This window comes from Ceratotherium simum, chromosome 2, assembly GCF_057802395.1.
Source record: "Ceratotherium simum simum isolate JZ-2026a chromosome 2, ASM5780239v1, whole genome shotgun sequence".
Lineage (NCBI taxonomy): Eukaryota > Metazoa > Chordata > Mammalia > Perissodactyla > Rhinocerotidae > Ceratotherium > Ceratotherium simum.
In genome coordinates, this window is record NC_141901.1 from 93,898,202 (window position 1) to 93,918,063 (window position 19,862).

Genomic DNA, 19,862 nt, shown 5'->3' on the forward strand with positions numbered 1-19,862 from the left:
CAGTGTACAAGAGTATCTTTTTCTCACACTCTCACTGACGTGGGTTACACTAATTCTTCTTACTCTTCCTTAGTCCCATTTAATATCTCATGTTTTTTCAAAATTTGCATCTCATTGATTGCTAGTCAGGCTGAACATATTTTCATATCTTTCTTGTTTCTCTTATATTTATTTTTTGAGTTGCCAGTTCATATCCCCTGATCTCTTATTTACTTGAAAAAGTTAGATAGATAATCAATCTTCTTTTTGTCAAAAACGTGATACATACTTTTTCTTAAATTGCTATTTAAATATTAAAGCTTTATTTATGGTGTTTAAAAAATTATTTTACTATGCATAAAGTTTAACCTTTTTTTCCCATCATTTTTTTTTTTTTTTTAAGATTTTATTTATTTTATTTCTTCCCCCCAAAGCCCCAGTGGATAGTTGTATGTCGTAGCTGCACATCCTTCTAGTTGCTGTATGCGGGACTCGGCCTCAGGATGAACGGAGAAGTGGTGCCTCGATGCTCACCCAGGATCCGAACCCGGGCCACCAGCATCGCAGCGCACGCACTTAACCACCAAGCCACAGGGCCGGCCCTCCCATCATTAATCTATCTTTTCCTTCAGGTTTCCGCCTTAGGCACCTGCCCCACAGGAGGCAGAGATTACCAGAAGCCTACCAAATCCCCCCTCCTCATCTTCCTCAGCAAGGGAACACTGCCGCCTGAAATCTCTTTCTGAGCAGCTGGGTGTGGCCAGGTGACCAGCTAGACTCACTGACTGTAGGTGTGTTGTGCACCTGGGGCAAAGCTCCTCAAGAGTGAGGGGTGAGCCCTTCTCCCTTCCTTCTTCTTTTCTGCCACCTAGAAGGGAATTGCTGGAGCTCCTGCAGCCACCTTGGACCATTGCCATCTTGAGGATGGAAGCCAACTTGGCAGAGGGAACAGAGAGAAGGAGCCTGGAGTCCCAATGATGTCACGAAGCTGTCACACCAGCCCTGAGCTGTCTACCCCTAAACTTCTTGTACGTGAGAGAATAAATAAGTCACTGTAGTCAGGCCTCTGGTAAGAGCAACCCTTATTCCTAAGAGCAATTCCTAACTCACATACCAACCCAAGGTTATATCAATATTTACTTGTATTTTCTTCTAGTTATTTTCATCTACTCTATTATCTCTGTGTTTATAGCTATATGGTTGAAAAGATATATAACTGAGATTTAACAGTGTATAAAAATAATCGTGTTTTGGTAGAAGCTTCTTCAAAATGATGACTGCTGGACTCACATGTAGATAAAGTTGTTACACTGAATTTTAAGGAAGAATCTAATTACAGTTTTATTCTATGAGGCATTTTTGGAAAAAGGCCAATGATCTTGACATGGAATCCTTTTATAATTCAGATCTTGAGAAACAGCATCAATATCCATTTTCTTGACTAATCATGGGTTTTTATCCTGAGAAGTTAGTTCTCAGAGGATGCAACTATAAAATACATATGGCTAGTTGGGAGGTTTTCAATGTAGATAATTGTCTACAGATCTAAATTTGTGTAATAAAGTGTTGTAGTATAAAAATTTTACTATAATTTCATTACAGCCAGAATTTCATTTTAATGCTATTGGTTTTAAAATACGTTTTGATTGTAGGTATAAAATGTTTTTTCTAGAACTTGAAAACACATATTATTCTCGCTTCTGGAAAAGTTAGCCAGCTATTAGTGTTTAGTTTAATGTAACTCATATTTCCTAACTAACATTTATTCAGCACCTGCTATGTATTAGTCTCTGTATTTAATCTCACGTTGACCTGCAAAGCAAGTAATACAATCCCTACTTTAGAGAAGAGGAAACTGAAGCTCAAAGGTTCACTTGTCCAAGGTCCAAGGCCACTCACAGGCTGAGTGGAGAAGACAGCCTCTGAAGGCTGTTGACTCCAAAGTCTAAATGCCTGTGCTACTCCTGCCAGGCCCTGGGCTGAGCCTGCGGGCTCAGTAAGGGGGGATGAGTAAGACACAGTTCCCACAGGCAATATTACGGAAAAGTTGGTACTTACCTGCCCCACATAGGTCCGATATATTAACATGAGTGGGCAGAGAGCTGCCTTTTGAGTTCGCTGCAGACACAGCCACTGCCCAGTTCCCAGTTCTGGGAATGACCCAGGTCCAGGAGGTGTGTTCTGTGATGTTCTGTAGTGTGGCTGTCGCCCCTTCCACCTCCTGCAAGGTCACCCGATAGTGGAGGATTTTTCCTCTTGCCTCTGATACACTCAGATTCTGCAACAAAACACGTCCACTTACTGTGTGCTCTCAGGGAAGGTCGCTGGATGCTCTGCACCTGGACCTCACGGCCCCATGCAGCAGGAGGCCACACCTGAGTGACCTTTTTACTTACGTCTTCTCATCTCCTCCACTGCACACTTTTATGCCTCTGCCCACCCCCACCAGTTGGGAAAAAAAAGTCAGTGAACATTTTTTAAAGCTAATTCTCAAAAACACATTTCTTTTCTTGCTTCAAAATGAAACTTCCTAACAGAAGAAAACTTGGTTCCATCAAATGGAACAAGAGTGGGATCTGAACCCAGAAGATCTGGCTTTGCGGTCTAGCTCCACCCGGGGCGAGGCACTCAGCCCCTCTGAAGCGCCATTTCTAAGTTTGTGAAACACTCACACACACACACACGTATAACTTTGTGTATAGAAAGTGCAAAGCTGCCCACAAAATCACAAACAAGATTTTCAAGAGCTGAACTAGTAAAATTCACACTTAGTGAGTTGGATTAGCTGTCTGTGCTAGAAATGAAGACTTGATAAACGTGTGACTAACGGGGTTTGGAACTGCAAAAATTCCAACTGAGATCATTTGGGAGCAATCCCAGAAAGTAAGCAGAAAACGAATTACTTGTCTTGTAACCCAGTTTGGATAGGGACCATGGGAAACAGAAGCAACGGGGAGGGAGCGCTGCCAAGGCCAGCACTGGCTGTGCCCGTCCACGCCTCACGCTGAGGGGGAGGCTTAGCTCACCAGACCGGAGCATTATAGTCTTCTTGGCAAGGCTGCTCCTTCCTTGGGGTCCCGAGTAGCCTCATGCGGCTGAAAGACACCCCTTGGGTTTGGCAAGTGCCCCTTTCTCTGATTCCCTACTCCCTAAGCAATCTTCTAATAATTTGGTTTCCTACGTAGTTTATCTGTCAGGAGAAGCTGGACTAACATGACCATCTGGTTCAGTTAAAACTTGCATTTTTCACTTTAAGGTAATAAACTGGCCTTCTGATTATAATTTCCCTTCCGAAATAATCAGCATACCGAGCGGGAATGCTTCTGTCTTCTGACTCAGGCCTTCTGGGGGCCTGACAGCTGCACGTCTCCCTGTACATCAATCTGTGAACATCCAGCTTTTGATATTGCCGGTTCTGGGAGCTGGAGTAATGCAGATCCCGGCCTAGGTGCCCTCCCCAGTCTACAAGGCCCCAGACGGATCTTACACCGTGCTCAGTGCACCAGGTGAACGCCACGTTCTGAGGGCTCTGTCGGGAGCACATTCGGCCTTGCCCTAGAAGACGGCTTTCTGTCCTGGCAAGAACCAAGAAAGTTAGCATTTCACATGCCCATCACAGCTGGTCTCATAGGCCTGTTGTGTGGCTGAAAATGAGTGAGTACTTTTGAAATTGTGGTGTTCTGAACTGCTATTAATAAGCACGCCTTTTGTCACAGGAGGAAAAACAGGAGACATTACAGCAAAAGCTGGCTACGGCAGACTACTCCCTCGGCTGTCTCTCACTCTCCTTCCCTGTCTGTCTCCTCTGTGGGTCCAGAGGTAGGTCTATTACCCCATGCCCACCCCATGCATCCCCCCAAGGCTCTCCCCAAGAGTTAACTGGGTTCACAAAGCCCCCCATTCTTGCCAGGGACCCAAAGGTCTCCAGTTTCACCCTGACAACTAAACAGAGCCCTAACTGGAGAAGACACCTTGCCAACCAGCCTCCATTCCCTCCTTCTTGTCGTCCTTCACAGTCACCTCCAGAATCTCATTCACTCCTACGGCACAGTGCTGAAAGAAGGGGGAATGGCAAGTCATCCAGGATCCGATGAACTTGCCTAGTGTCTGCTGTGGAAATCCAGCAGATCACAGATCTAGGAAACAGAGGCATGGATCTGAAAGATGAGGGACAGTTCCCAGAGGGTAGTGAAGGGCTGGACCCATACCCGTGCATTTCACCTCCATATCCCATATTTTAGAGTTGAAAATATGAAAATATCAGTGAGAAGGTGTCTTGACATGAGTACAGCCATGTTTGGCCGTTTCACTAACTTACAGCCACCAGCACACAAAGAAATATAAAGCTGCTTTCTGTGTGGTGGGAACTGGCCTTTTTCCTGGGAACTGGCTTTTCTCCCGTGGAGATAGTTGCAATTTGTAACATTTCAAGGTTCTTTGGGCATCGGAGCCCAGGGCAGACTGGCCATCTGTGCTGGGCTGGGATGATAACCAGGGAAAACAATGCACATACACAACTGCCAGGCTGGGACGATAGCCAGGAGGCTCAGTGCACGTACGCCACTGGTAACCATTTGTGCATGGGAATACTGAATGCTTGCTCTGTAAACTCTGTAACTGTTTACTCTGGAAACTACTGATGCTATACAAACTGCTGGAAACCGAGGCCTGGTGAGAGTCCCTGATGATCGGATTCCCGCCCAGCCATGTCAATTGAAGGGACTCTCCCCGGCAGTGGGGCGTGGATGTTGTGAGTAACCAATCTGATGTGTTCTCTTTTTGGTCAACCTGGTATTTCTCTTTCCAGTTGATTTCTGTCATTTCCCTTCAGTCGATTTGGTGTTTCCCTTTCCGATCGATCTGATGTTTTTCCCTCTTACTATATGACCTATTCGAATCTGCCGCTATCTCAGCCAATCTGGTGTTTCCTTTTCTGATCAAACTGGTGTTTTTCCCTCTTATTATTTGACCTATTCAGATCTGTTTGTGGACTATCGCCTTTACTCTCCTCTATATAATAAAATATATCTTCAGTCCATTTGTTTGGAGTGGAAAGTTTCTTTTACATCTCTGATTGAATCCCCAAACCTCACAAAACAGAAGGTGAGGGTGGGGTTGAGGGAGGTAGACACATAAATACGGTATCCTGTGAGTTAGGCTTGTATGAAGCATCAAGCTCAAGTTTTGGCATAAAAGTTAACATCTCTCAGGTAATCGGTCTCCTTAACCAAATTCGAAAATGGGCCTAACTTGTCCAACATGGTCCATGGAACAAAAATTCAATGAGCCAATAGAAAAACAGGTATTTATCCGGCTAGGCACATAGTCTCCTAAAGCAACTGAAAGCAGTATAATTAGTTTCGTTAAAAAAATAATAGCAACATAAAGTGTGCAAATAATGTATGTAATCCATCACCCCTGGGTTACACTTGGCTGTGATGGAAGGAATATCATCACAGAACAACAGAACTGGAAGGGATTCTACAGATTAGCAATGATTCAACATTTCATTTTATCAACAGGGAAACCAAGTCCCACGGACATGAAGCGACTTGCTTAAGGCCACTCCAGGGATAGACGGAGGAGCCAAGAGTGGAACCCAGGGCTCCTGACTTCTAGTGACCTCTCCATTGGCAAGCCTGAGACAAGGAACTGGTAAGCCTGGGGCACCATGTGTCATAGCTGGAGTCCCCAGTGACCCTTCTGGCCCAAAGTTGCAAAGCAGCTTCTCTAACCGTGGGGTTGTGGTACATTCTGACGCGGAGCAATGACATGAGGTCAGCAATCTGGGGAAGGTGGAGATCCAGAATTCTTTTTTTCCAGAGCCAACAGGCCCTGAGTCACAAGAAGACAAGCCGTGAAGCCAGAAGAACTTCGACTTGAGGAGCCAGCTGGATCTTTCCAGATGAACTTATTTTTACGGGGTGGGTGATAAGGGAGAAACTATCATTTATTGGGCCATATCATGAGTCAGGAGCTTTGCATCTATTGTCACATTTAGTCCTTACAGCTCCCCATTCTGATGAGGGTGCTGAAGCTTGGGCAGGTTAAGAAACTGACTCAAGGGGTCCCCGAAGAAAAGTAACGTGAGATTTCAGTGCGCCCCCTGGTGGATGTGTGAGAGGAAGACGCCGTCCCGAACGCGTCTGACGTCCCTGGGAGTGTCTCCAAGACCTGGTGCTTCTTGTACCTTCTTGGGCAGTGCTGAGAGCGGGACTCCAGCCAGTGTTCCTACTGTCATTGTCACCTCTCCTACTGGTAAGAGTGTGCTAAAAAGGAAAAGCTGTCCTATTGCTCCTCTCCTTCAGTTTTCTTTCTGCTCTGTCCTGCAGGAAATGATCTAAACTTAGTAAACTTAGCCTTTCTGACTTAGGTTTGTCCAAGAAGCAAAGAGTGAACAGCTCCCTCATAAACCTGCTGTTTCAAAAGGCTTTCAGCATCAAAAAGAACGTGGTGAATGTAATCCACGATAGGACAAAATCTGACACATGTCAGAATGCAGGGCTCCTGGTTTTCTGTTTTGTTTTGTTTTTAAGTACAGTAGACCCCCCCCTTTTCTGCAGGTATATGTTCCAAGACCCCCAGTGGATACCTGAGAGTGAGATAGTACTGCAACATGTATATACTATGTTTTTTCCTATATACATATATACAAGCTTAATTTATAAATTAGGCACAGCAAGAAATTAACAACTCATAATAAAGTAGAACAATTATAACAATATACTGTAATAAAAGTTACTGTGGATCTTAGCAACCTTAGCATACGATTTCTTGTCTTTCCTTATTAAGACAAGAACTTGCACATTTTCACTTACAGGAAGCACTTTTTGGCTTCTCTGGCGTGTCTGAATTGCCAGCCTCGCTGCTCTTGTGCTTCAGGGCCACTGTGAGGTAAAAGAAGGGTGACTTGAACACAAGCACTGTGATACTGAGACAGTCGATCTGATGACAGAGACGGCTACTAAGTGACTGACAGGTGGGAGGCAGATATAGCGTGGACACTCGGGACAAGGGGATGATTCACATTGCAGGGGGCTGGAGGAGGACCATGCGAGATTTCATCATGCTGCTACTCAGAATGGTGTGCAATTTAAAACTTATGAGTTGTTTATTTCTAGAATTTTCTATTTAATATTTTTGGATGATGGTTGACTGCAGGTAACTGCAACTGCAGAAAGTGAAACACTGGATAAGGGAGGATAACTGTACACTGGAGGGAGGGTGTTTCTGTGAACTGATAAATCATTTCTTCTTAGGACTTAAAAAAACCTACTGTACTTGTTATAAAATAATATTTTACTTCTGAACTTCCGCTGATGCAAATAATTTTTTTAAAAAAAAACCTGTTAGAGCTTAGCCTATATCAAAGAAGAGAGTCTGTGATCTAAACCCCTTAGAAAGCTGGGGAATTTGAATACTTGTTAGTCACAGCTTTGTCAGTGAAGACTTTTTTCTGCCGGGGAGGGGTTGGTTTTGGAACACTGCTGACTTAGTTCTTCTTATCAGGGCAGATCCTTTGACTTCCTGCTCTACCACAGAGCAGCTGTGTGACCATAGCTGAATTGTTTTACCTCTCTGGGGCTCAGTTTCCTTTTCTGTACAATGAGGATAATTCTATGTACGGCATAGGCTTATCGAAGGATTCGGTGGGCTCAGGGAAGGACACTGTTTCAAATATGGAAGTCTTGCCAGTGTCATACAGATGATTACAAGGTGGGCTTACACCCACGTACCCTGATTTCAGAACTCATCCCTGCCTTCAGCAACCCCAGTCCACAGCGAAGGCGTGACTCAAAAGACAACCGTCATCTGTGGGAAGTTCTAAAATCACTGCACTGAAATGGTATACCTGTGGATCCATCTTCCCACCAGCCTGTCAGCTCATCTTTGCATCCTCAGTGTCATGCACAATGTTTGCCTCCTGACAATGACTCAGCGACACCTTTCACAATTCTCTTGTTAATCTTCACAACAAGCTCATGTGATATATACCATTATTATCAAAGTAAGGCACAGAGAAGTTAATCACCTTGCTCTAGAACACACAGCCGGTAATTGGTGAAGCTGGAACTTGAGCCCAGGTAGCACAGCTCTGTCTGGAGATAGGACTCTACACCGCTGGCATGTCAGCCTTTAGTAGACACTCCCCAGGTGTGATGCTACACTGAACTAATTTAACTGATAGTCAGACCTCTGGGTAGTACCCTGGCATAATGATTTCTATCTTGTTCTGCAACTAGAAAAACAGCAAAATAATGGAAATTATTGTAAGAGCAAAACGTTAACTCCCCTTCCATCCGTGTTTTCTATCTTCTGTTAATTCTCTGCTACCCACTCTCTTATCTTCATCACCGACCACACTCTGCTGTCCAGCCGAATTCCCTACATTACAGCTGGTGCCATGTGTGACTAGTAAGCCATGGAAAGCAACATGTTCTTTCTGAAAATATCTTCAGAAATGCCAGGCCAGCCCGTGATGGGACAAGGGCTGGCAAGGGGAGGGAGGGAGAGTTGAATATGGCTGCAAAACTATCGAAATCTTCCCACCTGCCGCTTTGTATTTAAATATTGGTTCTGAGATTGGACACCTCCCGTAATTATACAAGGGCCTCCGGCTCCTGGCAGCCCGTCTTCCTGGGGATTTACAATAGACCTCTGTCCCACATCATTATAAATCAAGTTACAAATAATACTTTCTACTTGTACTGAATGTCTTTCATATGAGGAGGCCAAAGAATTCATCCACTGGATGTGATGTGACATAGGCTGGAAGATTCTTCATCCTAAGTAGAGAAACACTGGGTGAGAGAGAGAGAATGGACTGAATAAGCCGCCTCCTGTCACAACGGTCTTTCTGAGGCTGTGCTATAAACTGGCGTATGGGGCTTGTTATTTTCTTTCTTCTCACTTTCTATGGTGCGAGGGTAGCTGTTTACCAAAATGAATTACTTCATTTAACTAATGAATAAAAAACATCAAATATTCTCCCAACTTTTAGAACCAAGAGTTTCCCTAGCTCTTCGTACTGCTCGTCAAGGCCGTAGAGCTGGGCGGTCCAGTACGGGAGGAGCCGCTGGCCACAGGAAGCCACGGGCCCTGCAGGGAGGCTAGTCTGACCTGAGATGTGCTGCTGTCTGGGGGGTGAACTCTTAGCCACTGTACCTGACCAGCACTTAGTGGCCACACCGGTTTTCAAAGACTTAGTAGGAAAAAAAAGAATGTAAAATAGCTCATCAACGATTTTCAAATACTGATTACATGTTGAAATGATAATATTCCAGATATATTTGGGTTAAATAAAATATTTATAGAAATTAATTCCACCTGTTTCTTTTTAGTTTTTAAAATGTGGCTATGAGAAAATTTTAAATGACACTTGTGGCCCGCATTTGTGGCTTGCTTTATACTTCTACGGATGGCACTTCACCACAGTGATCTGCTGAACCCATAGTCCCCAGAGGGTCTCCTGCCAAAAGTTCTCCTGCCTGGTCCTGGGAGCCTGTTCTTGAGGGATCAGCTTCAGTATCACCTTTCCAGAGGTCTGACTCCTCACCCACTCCCCTTTCTACTGGGTGACCCGACAGTCGTCCCTGCAGCTGAATCATCAACTCCTCCTTAGCATCTGAGTGCCCTCACCTCCCCACTCCTATGTGTGTCCTGCTGGGCTGTGAGCTCAAGGCCCTGAGGACTGGGGCTGTCTGTTTCACTTCCACATCCCTGGCATGCAGCACTGTCTGGTTCCAAAGAGGGGCTTTAACATGTTTGTTTGAATGAATGAATGAATGGAGTGAACTCAGCTTCATTTACACACATATTTCTCTTCCACACCTACGGCCTCAACTATAATTTCAGAAAGTCTGTGATTTGCTATGACCAAGACAGTGAGAGGACTCTGAAGAAATTAACAGGGGAAACCAGAAAGGTTATTGCGGCTCTAACCCCTTGTCATATCTTTTCATACATTATCTCCCTATCTATCCATCCATCCATCCATCCATCCATCCATCCATCCACCCACCCACCCACCCACCCAAGGGGACTTTCTTCTCAAAGGACACATGCTGTATTCACTGGAAGAAAGGGTACTGGAATCATGGACTGCAAGGCTTAATCCAAGCACAGGAAAGGATCTGAACCTTTGCACAGGAGGAGATGATGGAGGGCCTCGAAGGGAGAGGATTGCCACCAGGCCTGGTGAGGGCTCTAACCAACGCTGGGGCTGTTTGTGACAGCAACATTGTCTACTCGTTACTGCATTTGTTGTTTTAACAATACCCAGGTGTTCTTGTTTCACGTCACAGATTAGGTTGTACTTTTTGGCTTCAAAATGGAAAGTATTTTTTTCTCTTAAAAATAGCTTTGGCAAAAAATAGTACAGGATATTCTTCAGGAAGTGGAGCTTTCAGGAGAAACCAAGGTGTGGGAAAATGAGTAACCATGTGGGAACCAGAGCAACCGAGCACAGGTCTCCTTCACCCTCAGCACACTCACACACACACTCATACACACACCCCCACACTCATACCCACACACTTACACGCACACTCATACCCACACTCACACACACACTCATACACACACACTCTCACGCAAACTCATACACACACACTCATACCCACATACACCCACCCACACACCTTCCACACACTCACACTCACTCATTGCTATGGTCTGAATGTTTGTGTGTCCCCAAGATTCACATGTGGGAACCCTAATGCCCAGTGTGATGGTGTCAGGAGGTGGGGCCTCAGAGGTGATTAGGCCATGAGGGTGGAGCTCTCATGAATGGGGTTAGAGCTCTGAGAAAAGAGATCCCACAGAACTCCCTGACCCCTTCCGCCATGTGAGGATACAAGAAGTCTGCGACCCAGAAGAGGTCCCTCACCCCACCATGCTGGCACCCTGATCTCGGACTTCCAGGCTCCAGAACCGTGAGAACTAGATTTCTATTGTTTATAAGCTGCCCAGTCTCTGGTATTCTGTTATAGCAGCCTGAACGTACTGAGACAGTCACATATGTACACTCACTCACACACATACTCATATGTACACACCCACACTCACACTCACATCCCTCACACCTACAAAACTCACACACATTCACACACATATCCACACATACCCTTTGCACTCTCACATACATAGACAACATATGTGGACATACGCACACATCACACAGTGACACGTGCACACGCTCACATACTTCACACCCACATTCACACTCACACACACACACACACAGGTACCGCACCCATCCAGCGCCCAGTCATTCTCCTCTAATGTAAACATCCTGCAGAAGCGAAAGGTCACCCTGCACTTCCCAGCCATGAGAGAAGCGTACTCTCACTTTGTTCACAGGCTAATGGGGTTTTACTCGGGGCTTCCTCTGGGCTGAGACCTGAAATTCCCCTCTCTGCAGCGGTGGGGTGTCCCTCTTGTCGGGTTTCCCAGTATTGCTCAAAGTAAAAAAAAACCCACCACATGCACGTCTTCGTTTCCTTTCCCCGAGGAGGCCTGATTTGGGGCCCCCACAAGCCACCTGATCTGCCTGCAGCGTTTCTCTCTAGTCTGACGTTTAGACGAGTCCCTTCTGTCATCACCCTGTCAAATTCCAGAGCCTTCCATAGAGTGGCGTGAGGAATCCCCAGTGGGACATGTGGGACAGCAGTGGTTCCAAACAGAAGGGGCAGTGATATCTGCCTGGGAAAGGCTCCCAGAGACAAGCACCATATCCCCCGAAATCCACTCATCAGAAATTGCTTTACCTCCCTAGACCTCTTTCCACGTTTAAAAGAGTGATGGGGGGCCGGCTTGGTGGTGTAGTGGTTAAGTTTGTGCGCTGTGCTTCGGGCGGCCGGGGGTTTGCGGGTTCAGATCCCTGGCGTGGACCTAGGCACTGCTTGTCAAGCCCTGCTGTGGCAGGCGTCCCACATATAAAGTAGAGGAAGACAGGCATGGATGTTAGCCCAGGGCCAGTCTTCCCCAGCAAGGGGAGGAGGATTGGCAACAGATGTTAGGCCAGGGCTAATCTTCCTCACAAAAAAAAAAAAAAAAAAAAGAGTGGTGGGACTGCTTGCTGGCTAAATTCCCTCTGGCTCTAGAGGTCTGTGATCTGTGGTTCTCGGTCCAAAGCAGGCCTGCTCATCTCAGTACCTGTGGTCAGTGTTCATTCCCACTCCCAGGTGAGGGGCCTGTTTAGGGCCATTGAAGAAGCGCAAGATGTGGCAGGAAAGGACTTTATCTCGTAGCAGCCCTGCAAATCTGAGGACTAGAGCCAACTTTCCTATGGGGCCCCTCACGCTGGACAGTCACTGAAGGTTTTGAAGGCGCCCTGTCATGACCACCATCTGGTGCCAAGTTTAGAAGCTTCTAGTATTTACATTTTTGGTTTCTTATTCAAGCCAGTTCCAGTCCAAAGCACCCACAATTCTGGCTCCACAAAAGGAAAGATTTTCTAGCAATAAGAGATGCCCATCATGCATGGGCTGCACACAAAGTGGAATTCTCCCTGTCCCAGAAGGTCCCAGCAGAGACATCTGTCTGTCCTGGGTGGAGTGGGAGCAATGTTTATCAGAGGATGGGCGGACTAGAGGAGAATTAAAGTCCTTTTGAATTCCAAGACCTCATTTTAGAACCTAAGCTTTGTGAGGATTAGGAACAAGACTAAAATGAGAAGCAGAGAAGAATTTGCATTTTTGCTAAGCATCACCTGTGGGAATGAATGTTTATTCTACTTTCAAAGTACCCCCATCGTGCCTGTTCTAAAGGCTCTTTGTTACACAGAGAAGCACACAGGCACGGCACCGGGTGTGTTGCTTTCACTGTTAGGATAATTTGTGACGCAGCACCATTTCACTTTTCCTTGGTGGCCCCAGGGATTGTTCTAGTTTGTGTCCTCTCATTTACAGATCCCCACAACCATCTCATCAGCTACACAGATGCCAGTATCATTACCCTCGTTCTACTGAGAGCAACCTGGAGCAGAGAAGAGTGAGGTGGGACTAACACAGCGTATCTTTTCGGATCATTGTTGAGGATGTTTTGGGAGGAGGAATCTTCATGGGAAGAGGAATTTTGGTTTTAACTAGTCACTTACTTGTAAAAATGAAAGCCAACAGCCAAGAATTGTGCTGGGTTCTTCTATTATATTCACAAACTATGGCTGCTGTAAAAGTCTTGCTTTGAGAATTGTCTTGCTTTTAAAAATGGCTTTATTTTAAAATAAATTTTAAACTGCAGTTTTAGTTTCAGAGTGAAGAGCTTGATTATGACTCAGCCGGCTATTTATAGCAGTCTCCTCTTACACCAGACGTTGTGTGTGTGAGAGAGAGAGAAAGGAAAAGAGGGAGAAAGAGCTCATTTCTTAAAACTGAAGAAGACTGCAATTATCAAAATGTCTCATCCTAACCCCCTCAGAGGACTTTACCTTCATACTCTGACTCTTCTAGTTTCACGCCGATCAGCTTCATAATTCCAAAACTGTTTACTTACCCTTAACTGGAAAAGGTGTAGTGAGCGGGCTGTGGTTTTGGGAACTAAAGAGGAGTACAGCTCACCTGAACACCTCTTCTTATGGGCATGCCAATTCAAACAGGATTTTCTTCCAGCAAAGATGAGTCATGCTGTAGCAGAAAGAGTTCTGTCCCCGCTCTGCGCTTGGGAGCTGGGCGACTTTGGGAAGAACTTCCGATCTCTGACCCTCAGTTTTCCCATTTGTTCAGTGGGGGATACCTGGTACCTACCTCCCAAGGTTTTCCTTAGGATTAAATGAAATGACAATGCGAGCTTTTGGCACTTTGTGAAACCTTCACACTCTGTAACAACATCAGGCCTCGTTGTTTACTGGAAGGTTGTTGGGTTTACTACTATCTTCCTGCTGTTTCCGAGGAGGAGCTGCTTTCTCCCCCTGTTTGTGTTATTTTCTACTATTATTAGTGTTTCTGAGGTACCACAGCTTTCTTTCCACCCTCTCCCTTTTCAATGACTACAGAAAATATATTCCTAAATATCCACATCCACGGATTCCCATCTTTAATTTCCCAAAAAGTGAATAAGTAAGGTGGCCTGGTCACTGCTGGGCATATTGTATGTAGGAGACAGAAGGGTGGGCAGAGAGGGGACATGAGTCAGAAGAGATGGCTTAGGGGCGTCAGAGGGTGGACATGCTTGCAACCTTGATCCGATTGGAGGTGGAGAAGGAAAAGATGTGATTGTGTGGAGGAAGGAACTCAGCCAGACCTCTCCCCCTCATCTGGCACAAGTAAGTGACAGTGACTCAAGAATCATGGGGATGTGGCTGAGCAAATGAGCTCCAACAACGTCTCTGAAGTCTCTTATCAAAGCCATTGTGGAAATAAAAGGTCTTTTTCTGGTCTTGAAACTTATTGTTCAAATATATAATTCTCTTTATATGTCAATTATATCTCAATAAAAACAAAATAAAACAAAAAACCAAATATATAATTCTCCTGAATTTTAAGTTGACACTGAAAACTTACCTTCCAGAAAAGAGAAATCTGTTGTCTATTGTAGTCAAAGTGCTGTTTCGTGTACCAGACATCTAACATCCCAGTAGGCTCTGTTTTGAAGGGGAAAAATCATATTTTCATACACACATACACAGACACACACACAATATAAAAACTTTAAAAGTCAATTGGTTATTCAATAAATGATTCTGGGAGAGTAGGCTTATAGCATAATTTCAATTTTCTTTGTGCCCCAGTATTTTCCTTTTTCTTATGTTAAACAATGAACATGTATATCTTTGGCCACAGAAGTCAGAAAAAACAAGGTTACCTTAAAAACAAATTTTAAAAAATGATGAGGAAATTAGATTCCTAATTTACTCTTAAAACATGTATTAATAAAATAACTCAAAGAAAGTATGTGTGGTTCTTTTTCGTTGGAATGCAGAAAGAATTCTCAGCAGAAAAATAAAGACATAAATCATAAGGAAAACATTTTTTGATCCTGTAAAAACACAAAATACAAATGATAAACTTTGTGTTCATCTCCATTCCTGAACTTTCCACGTTATAGTATAATTATTTGGTTTTATGGTCATTAGACAATGATCTACTTGAAAAGAAGCCCTATCTCATTCATCTTAATATTCCTCAAACCCAGCACAGTGCTTAGAATGTAACAGGCTTCCAGTAACTCTTTGTTCAATGATGAATGGACAAATAGACAAATCAAGCAACATTATCGACTTGGTGCTGAAACACAGGCTGAACTGATAGAAGAAATAACCACCAGTCTGTAAGACAATGGTCAAATATGACCTAATTTAGTTTGAGAAAGTCAATCAAACATACTTGAAAAGAAACTGAACAGACAGCTCCTGTGTATAAAAGTGTGTGTATGTGTGAGTGTGTGTGTGTGTGTGTGTAGTAGTTTTATTTCTCCCACTATCAGCTGTTTTGATTTACACCCAGGAGTGGAATCAATAGGAGCAACCACTGAAAACAGGCTTCAGTTACACCAACCTAACTTGTTTAATAGTCACTTAGAGTGCATCTGAGGTGAGGCTACATTGAGGTTCCTTCTGGAGTAGTAAGTTCCATTTAGCCAGATGGAAATTTCCAGAAAATTAAGTCTCACCTGGATAAGAGAAGATAAGCAGCCAGGGAGAGGTGAAGAGAAAGAGGGAAAGGAAGGGAGCACATGTACCAGCACACACTCCAGGCAGGTCCTGTGTGGCCCTTTCACAGCTATATCTCACGTCCTCCTCACTCCCGTGACGTACACAGCTTTAGTGCGGCGGTTAAAGTGTGAGCTCCAGAGCCATCTACGGACAAATCCCGGCTCTGTGATCTTGAACAAATGTTAACCACATCCTTAGCCAGTTTCCCCACCCGTCCAACGAGGATTGTAATTCTACGCATGAGGCTGTTGTGAGAGTTTGAATGAATAGAAGAGTGCTCACACACGGTGAGCAGTTGGTAAATTTAGCTGTGCTGTTTTCTTCATTTGAAAACTGAAGTGCCAAGAGGCAAAGCAACCTGTTCAAGAGCCCCTGCTAATTGGAGAAGGCAGGCTTTGAACACAGATCTGTTTTATTACACGGCCTGTGGTCTTCACCCTGCGCCATGCAGTCGCCTGGCTCTGAGAGGGCTGACAATTTCTCTATAACACTTCCATCCCCGGCTGGTGTGCCTCTTTTGTGATCTGTTCTCTTCCTTTGTCACTTCCTCTTCCTGCCTCTCTTGCCCTCTTCTCTTCTTGCTTTTTCTAAACATTCACTTCTTTCTTCCCCCTCTCTTCCCACCAGTGGTAGTATTTACCCTTGCAGTGAGGACTTAGCGGTAAGAAATACTTACATCAGACATTCTGAAAATGCTCCCCATCCTTCAGGATTATGAAGAGTGACCCAGGAAGCAAGCCCAGGACCTTTTTCTGCTATCCAGATGCAAAAAGGAAAAAAGCACAGGCAACAGAGGAAAGGGGACCGGACATTTATTGACCACCCACTATGTGCCAGGTGACATGCAGATGCTTTATGCACATTATCTCATTTAATCCTCACACCACGCAGGGGGTGCAGGGGATTATACCTGTTTTACAGCTGAGGACAAGGAGGCTGACAAAGGTTAAGTGATTTACAAAACATTAGAGCTGGTTGATGGCAAAGCCCAGGTCTCTCTGTCCCCAAAGAGCCTGTTCTTTCTTTGCAGTTCACTACACTGAGTGAAGGTCTGAACGTGCCACAGACAAGATAATCCAGACGTTGACTACATAATCAGCATCTGGAAACTTGGGTCTGCTCCCTGTCAGAGCCAGTTGACTTGTTCCATAGTGCTCAGGGTCTTCAGTTAATTACACATTTGTAAGAATTTTAAAGGGAACATTCCTTGCTTCATTAAAGATCTACAACCTTACAGAATATTACAGAGCTAAGAATTGAATTCTAGAATCATATTCTCTTCAAAGGGTAAACTGAAAGTGAATCTGAAATTTTAATGGTGCCCACCTGCAGTGTGAGCCTCTCTGGGAGAGGAATCATTAGCCGAGTCTGCATGAGTTTCAAAGTGTAACATTTCATGACCGGGGTGTCAAACCACTGCTGCTTAAAGCAATAAAAGGGCTAATATTAGAATCTTTGATATTCAACTGTCACGAAATCACTTCAAGTTCTAACCTCAGCATTATCTAACAGAAGACAGATAAAACTATTACAGGCAGGTGAGAAAAGGAAAATCAAAGGCTCCTATGTCAAATGATTACAAAACAAATGGGTACAAATGATTAAAAATACAAATACTGAGAAATGGAAGTCAGCTCTCCTGAGATGAAAGTACCTCCTAGTAGAAGGAAAGGTTGTCCAGTTAAAGAGGAGGGAGGCACCAACATAAAAAAATGAGGAGATCCTAATGTAAGCAGGAGATGGGCCTAAATGACCACAAGGGTTCTTTCAACTTGAAAATCCCAAGATTCCAGGATTCCATGAAACAATATGTGTGGTAAACAAGTTGGGCCAAGCCGTGTGTTGCTGCTGAGATTAGCATCCATATCTGAAGCCAAGGCAAGCGCGGGGGCATGGACGAGAACACCTGAATTGCAGTGGAAAGCAATCCTCCACAGTTTCGGCCAGCAGTGAAGAGAAGTATAACGATCTCCAAGAACAGTGAACATGGAGAATCTAACACAAAGTACATATGGAAAAAGCCTTCTTGAGAGGTTTCAGGTAGTGGACTAAATGAAACACGCAAGCATTTTTTGGCCCAAGTCATGCTCTAAAGCAGGACAAGAGAGATAAGTCATTCGCTGCCTTGGTTCCTTGATGTCAACGCTTTGGGGTGTGATACATTTATCTAAAATCTAGTTCCAAACAACTCAGTTCAAACAGATCTTACAATCACCTACTTGATTAAACAAGTTTTTAGTGGTGGGTTCTGCCTTCAGACGTTATCACCTACTATGCCCCCATGGCAAGCGCCATGCAGACTCCCCCATCCCTCCTCCTCTTTGATTGATGACGTTTAACACTTGGCTCGCTCTCTCTTTTCACCTATTCCTGTCACCTCTGTCACTATTCTCGATGGCCCATCATCCACACGGGTGTTCCTTCCCAACAGCTGGTACTGTCAGTCCCTCCACCTGCCCGCTTCTGATGATCTGTTTCTCTCAACTTATGCCTTTGCCTAACATGTCACTGAGCAGAAGGAAGTAATCAGGCAGGGATTCCCTCATCTTTCCACGTTGAAAACTTTCCAACTTCATCATCAATTCCCTAACACAGCACCCCACTGATTTTACTGTGGATGAAGCATCTCTAGTTCCATTCAACCCCTTAACCTGAGTTCTAGATCCCATCCTCCTGCTTTATCAAGGACCTCTCTCCCACTTTTCCTCTATCATTCATTTCTCCCTCCCTGCTGGGCCCTTGTCATCACCTTGTAAATACACTGATTATCTCTGATCCTAAAAACAAAAACAAACAGGCAAAGGATTTCTTAATACCATATCGTGCTCCAGCTAGCCCCCCATCTCTGCTCTTCTTCACAGAACTTCTTGAAGAGTTGTGAATTGTCACTGCCTTTATTCCCTTACCTCACATTCACTCTCAAACAACACCAATTGAGATTCTGTTCCCATCACTCTACTGACACTGCTCCTGGTTGGCAATGGTTTTGCCAAATCTAAGGGTTACTTCTCTGTTCCTATTTCATTGGACATAGCCGCAGCATTTGATGTAGCTGAATACTCCCTCCATCTTCTTTTTTTTTTAGCAACATAACCTCTTAACATCCAGATCACAAGTAAAGAGCTTGTTTCTTAATAGAAGCAGGGACGTTTCATCCACACTACAATCAATGGAGGCATTGTGTTACAGAGCTGATGGGAAGAAAGTAAGTTGCAAAAGATTACATGTAGTATACAATTTTGATTAAGTTCAAAAACAAGCAAAACTAATTATTGTTTAGAGATACATACATTTCTGAAAGCTATGAGAAAAGTATGAGGATGATAAACATACAATCCAGGATAGTGGTTACCTCTGGGGAGGCACGACAGGGCTAAGAATATATTGGTAATTTTATAGTATTTAAGTTGAATGGTGGGTTCGTTAAGTGTTCATTTTTTTGTTATTCTTTGTAATGAGAAAGTAGCTAAAACTAGGATGATCATAGCGGCAATGGAAGGAATGAACAGATTTTGAATATGTTTAGGAGAGTCAATTGCTGATATGGGGGAATGGAGGAAAAGGAGAATTTAAGGATACTTTCTCAATTTTTGTCTTGAGTAACTAGGAAGATGGAGGTGTCATTTACTGAGATAGAAAAGATTTAAACAGAAGTAGTTTGGAAACATTTTGCTTTGGAGAAAGAATAAAAGTTTTTGTTTAGGTTACGTGGGTATTGGGATGTCTGTTGACATCTAAAGGAAGATATGAAATAGGCAATTGGAACGTAAATCTGAAATTCTGAAGAGAGTCCAGGACTGAAACTATATACTCTATCTATATCTATCTATCTATCTATCTATCTATCTATCTATCTATCTATCTATCATCTATCTACCTATCTATCTATCATTTATCTATCTATCTGTCTACCTACCTACCTACCCATCATCTATCTATCTATCATCTATCTATCTAGTTTTAGAGCCATGGGACTGGACACGGTCACCTGGGTAAAGAAGGGAGCCCATCCAGTGTAAAGCCATAGCGACTGTGGTTGAGAAGGGAAAAATGGCCAGCAAAAGAGACCAAGAAGGATTGGCCAATAAGGTAGAATAAAAACCAGCACATGCGACTTCACAGAATTCAGGAGAATCAAGTACTTCAGGGAGGAAATAGCTCCCTTCTCCTACTGCAATGACCTGGGAGGCCATATGTTCTAGATAGAGGAAGGCCACAGGACTCCCTTTGG

The 19,862-nt window shown here is 44.1% G+C and overlaps 1 protein-coding gene across 1 annotated transcript in view; it reads right to left on the reverse strand.

The window, feature by feature from the left end:
- IL12RB2 (interleukin 12 receptor subunit beta 2) overlaps positions 1 to 19,862 on the reverse strand; it is a 65,085-nt gene that overhangs the window by 27,314 nt on the left and 17,909 nt on the right. The window contains exons 8-9 of the mRNA XM_087449229.1: positions 14,481 to 14,560; positions 2,038 to 2,257 (exon numbers count right to left, since the gene is read on the reverse strand). Coding sequence (XP_087305355.1) covers positions 2,038 to 2,257; positions 14,481 to 14,560 — 300 coding nt within the window. The remainder of the gene's footprint in view (positions 1 to 2,037; positions 2,258 to 14,480; positions 14,561 to 19,862) is intronic.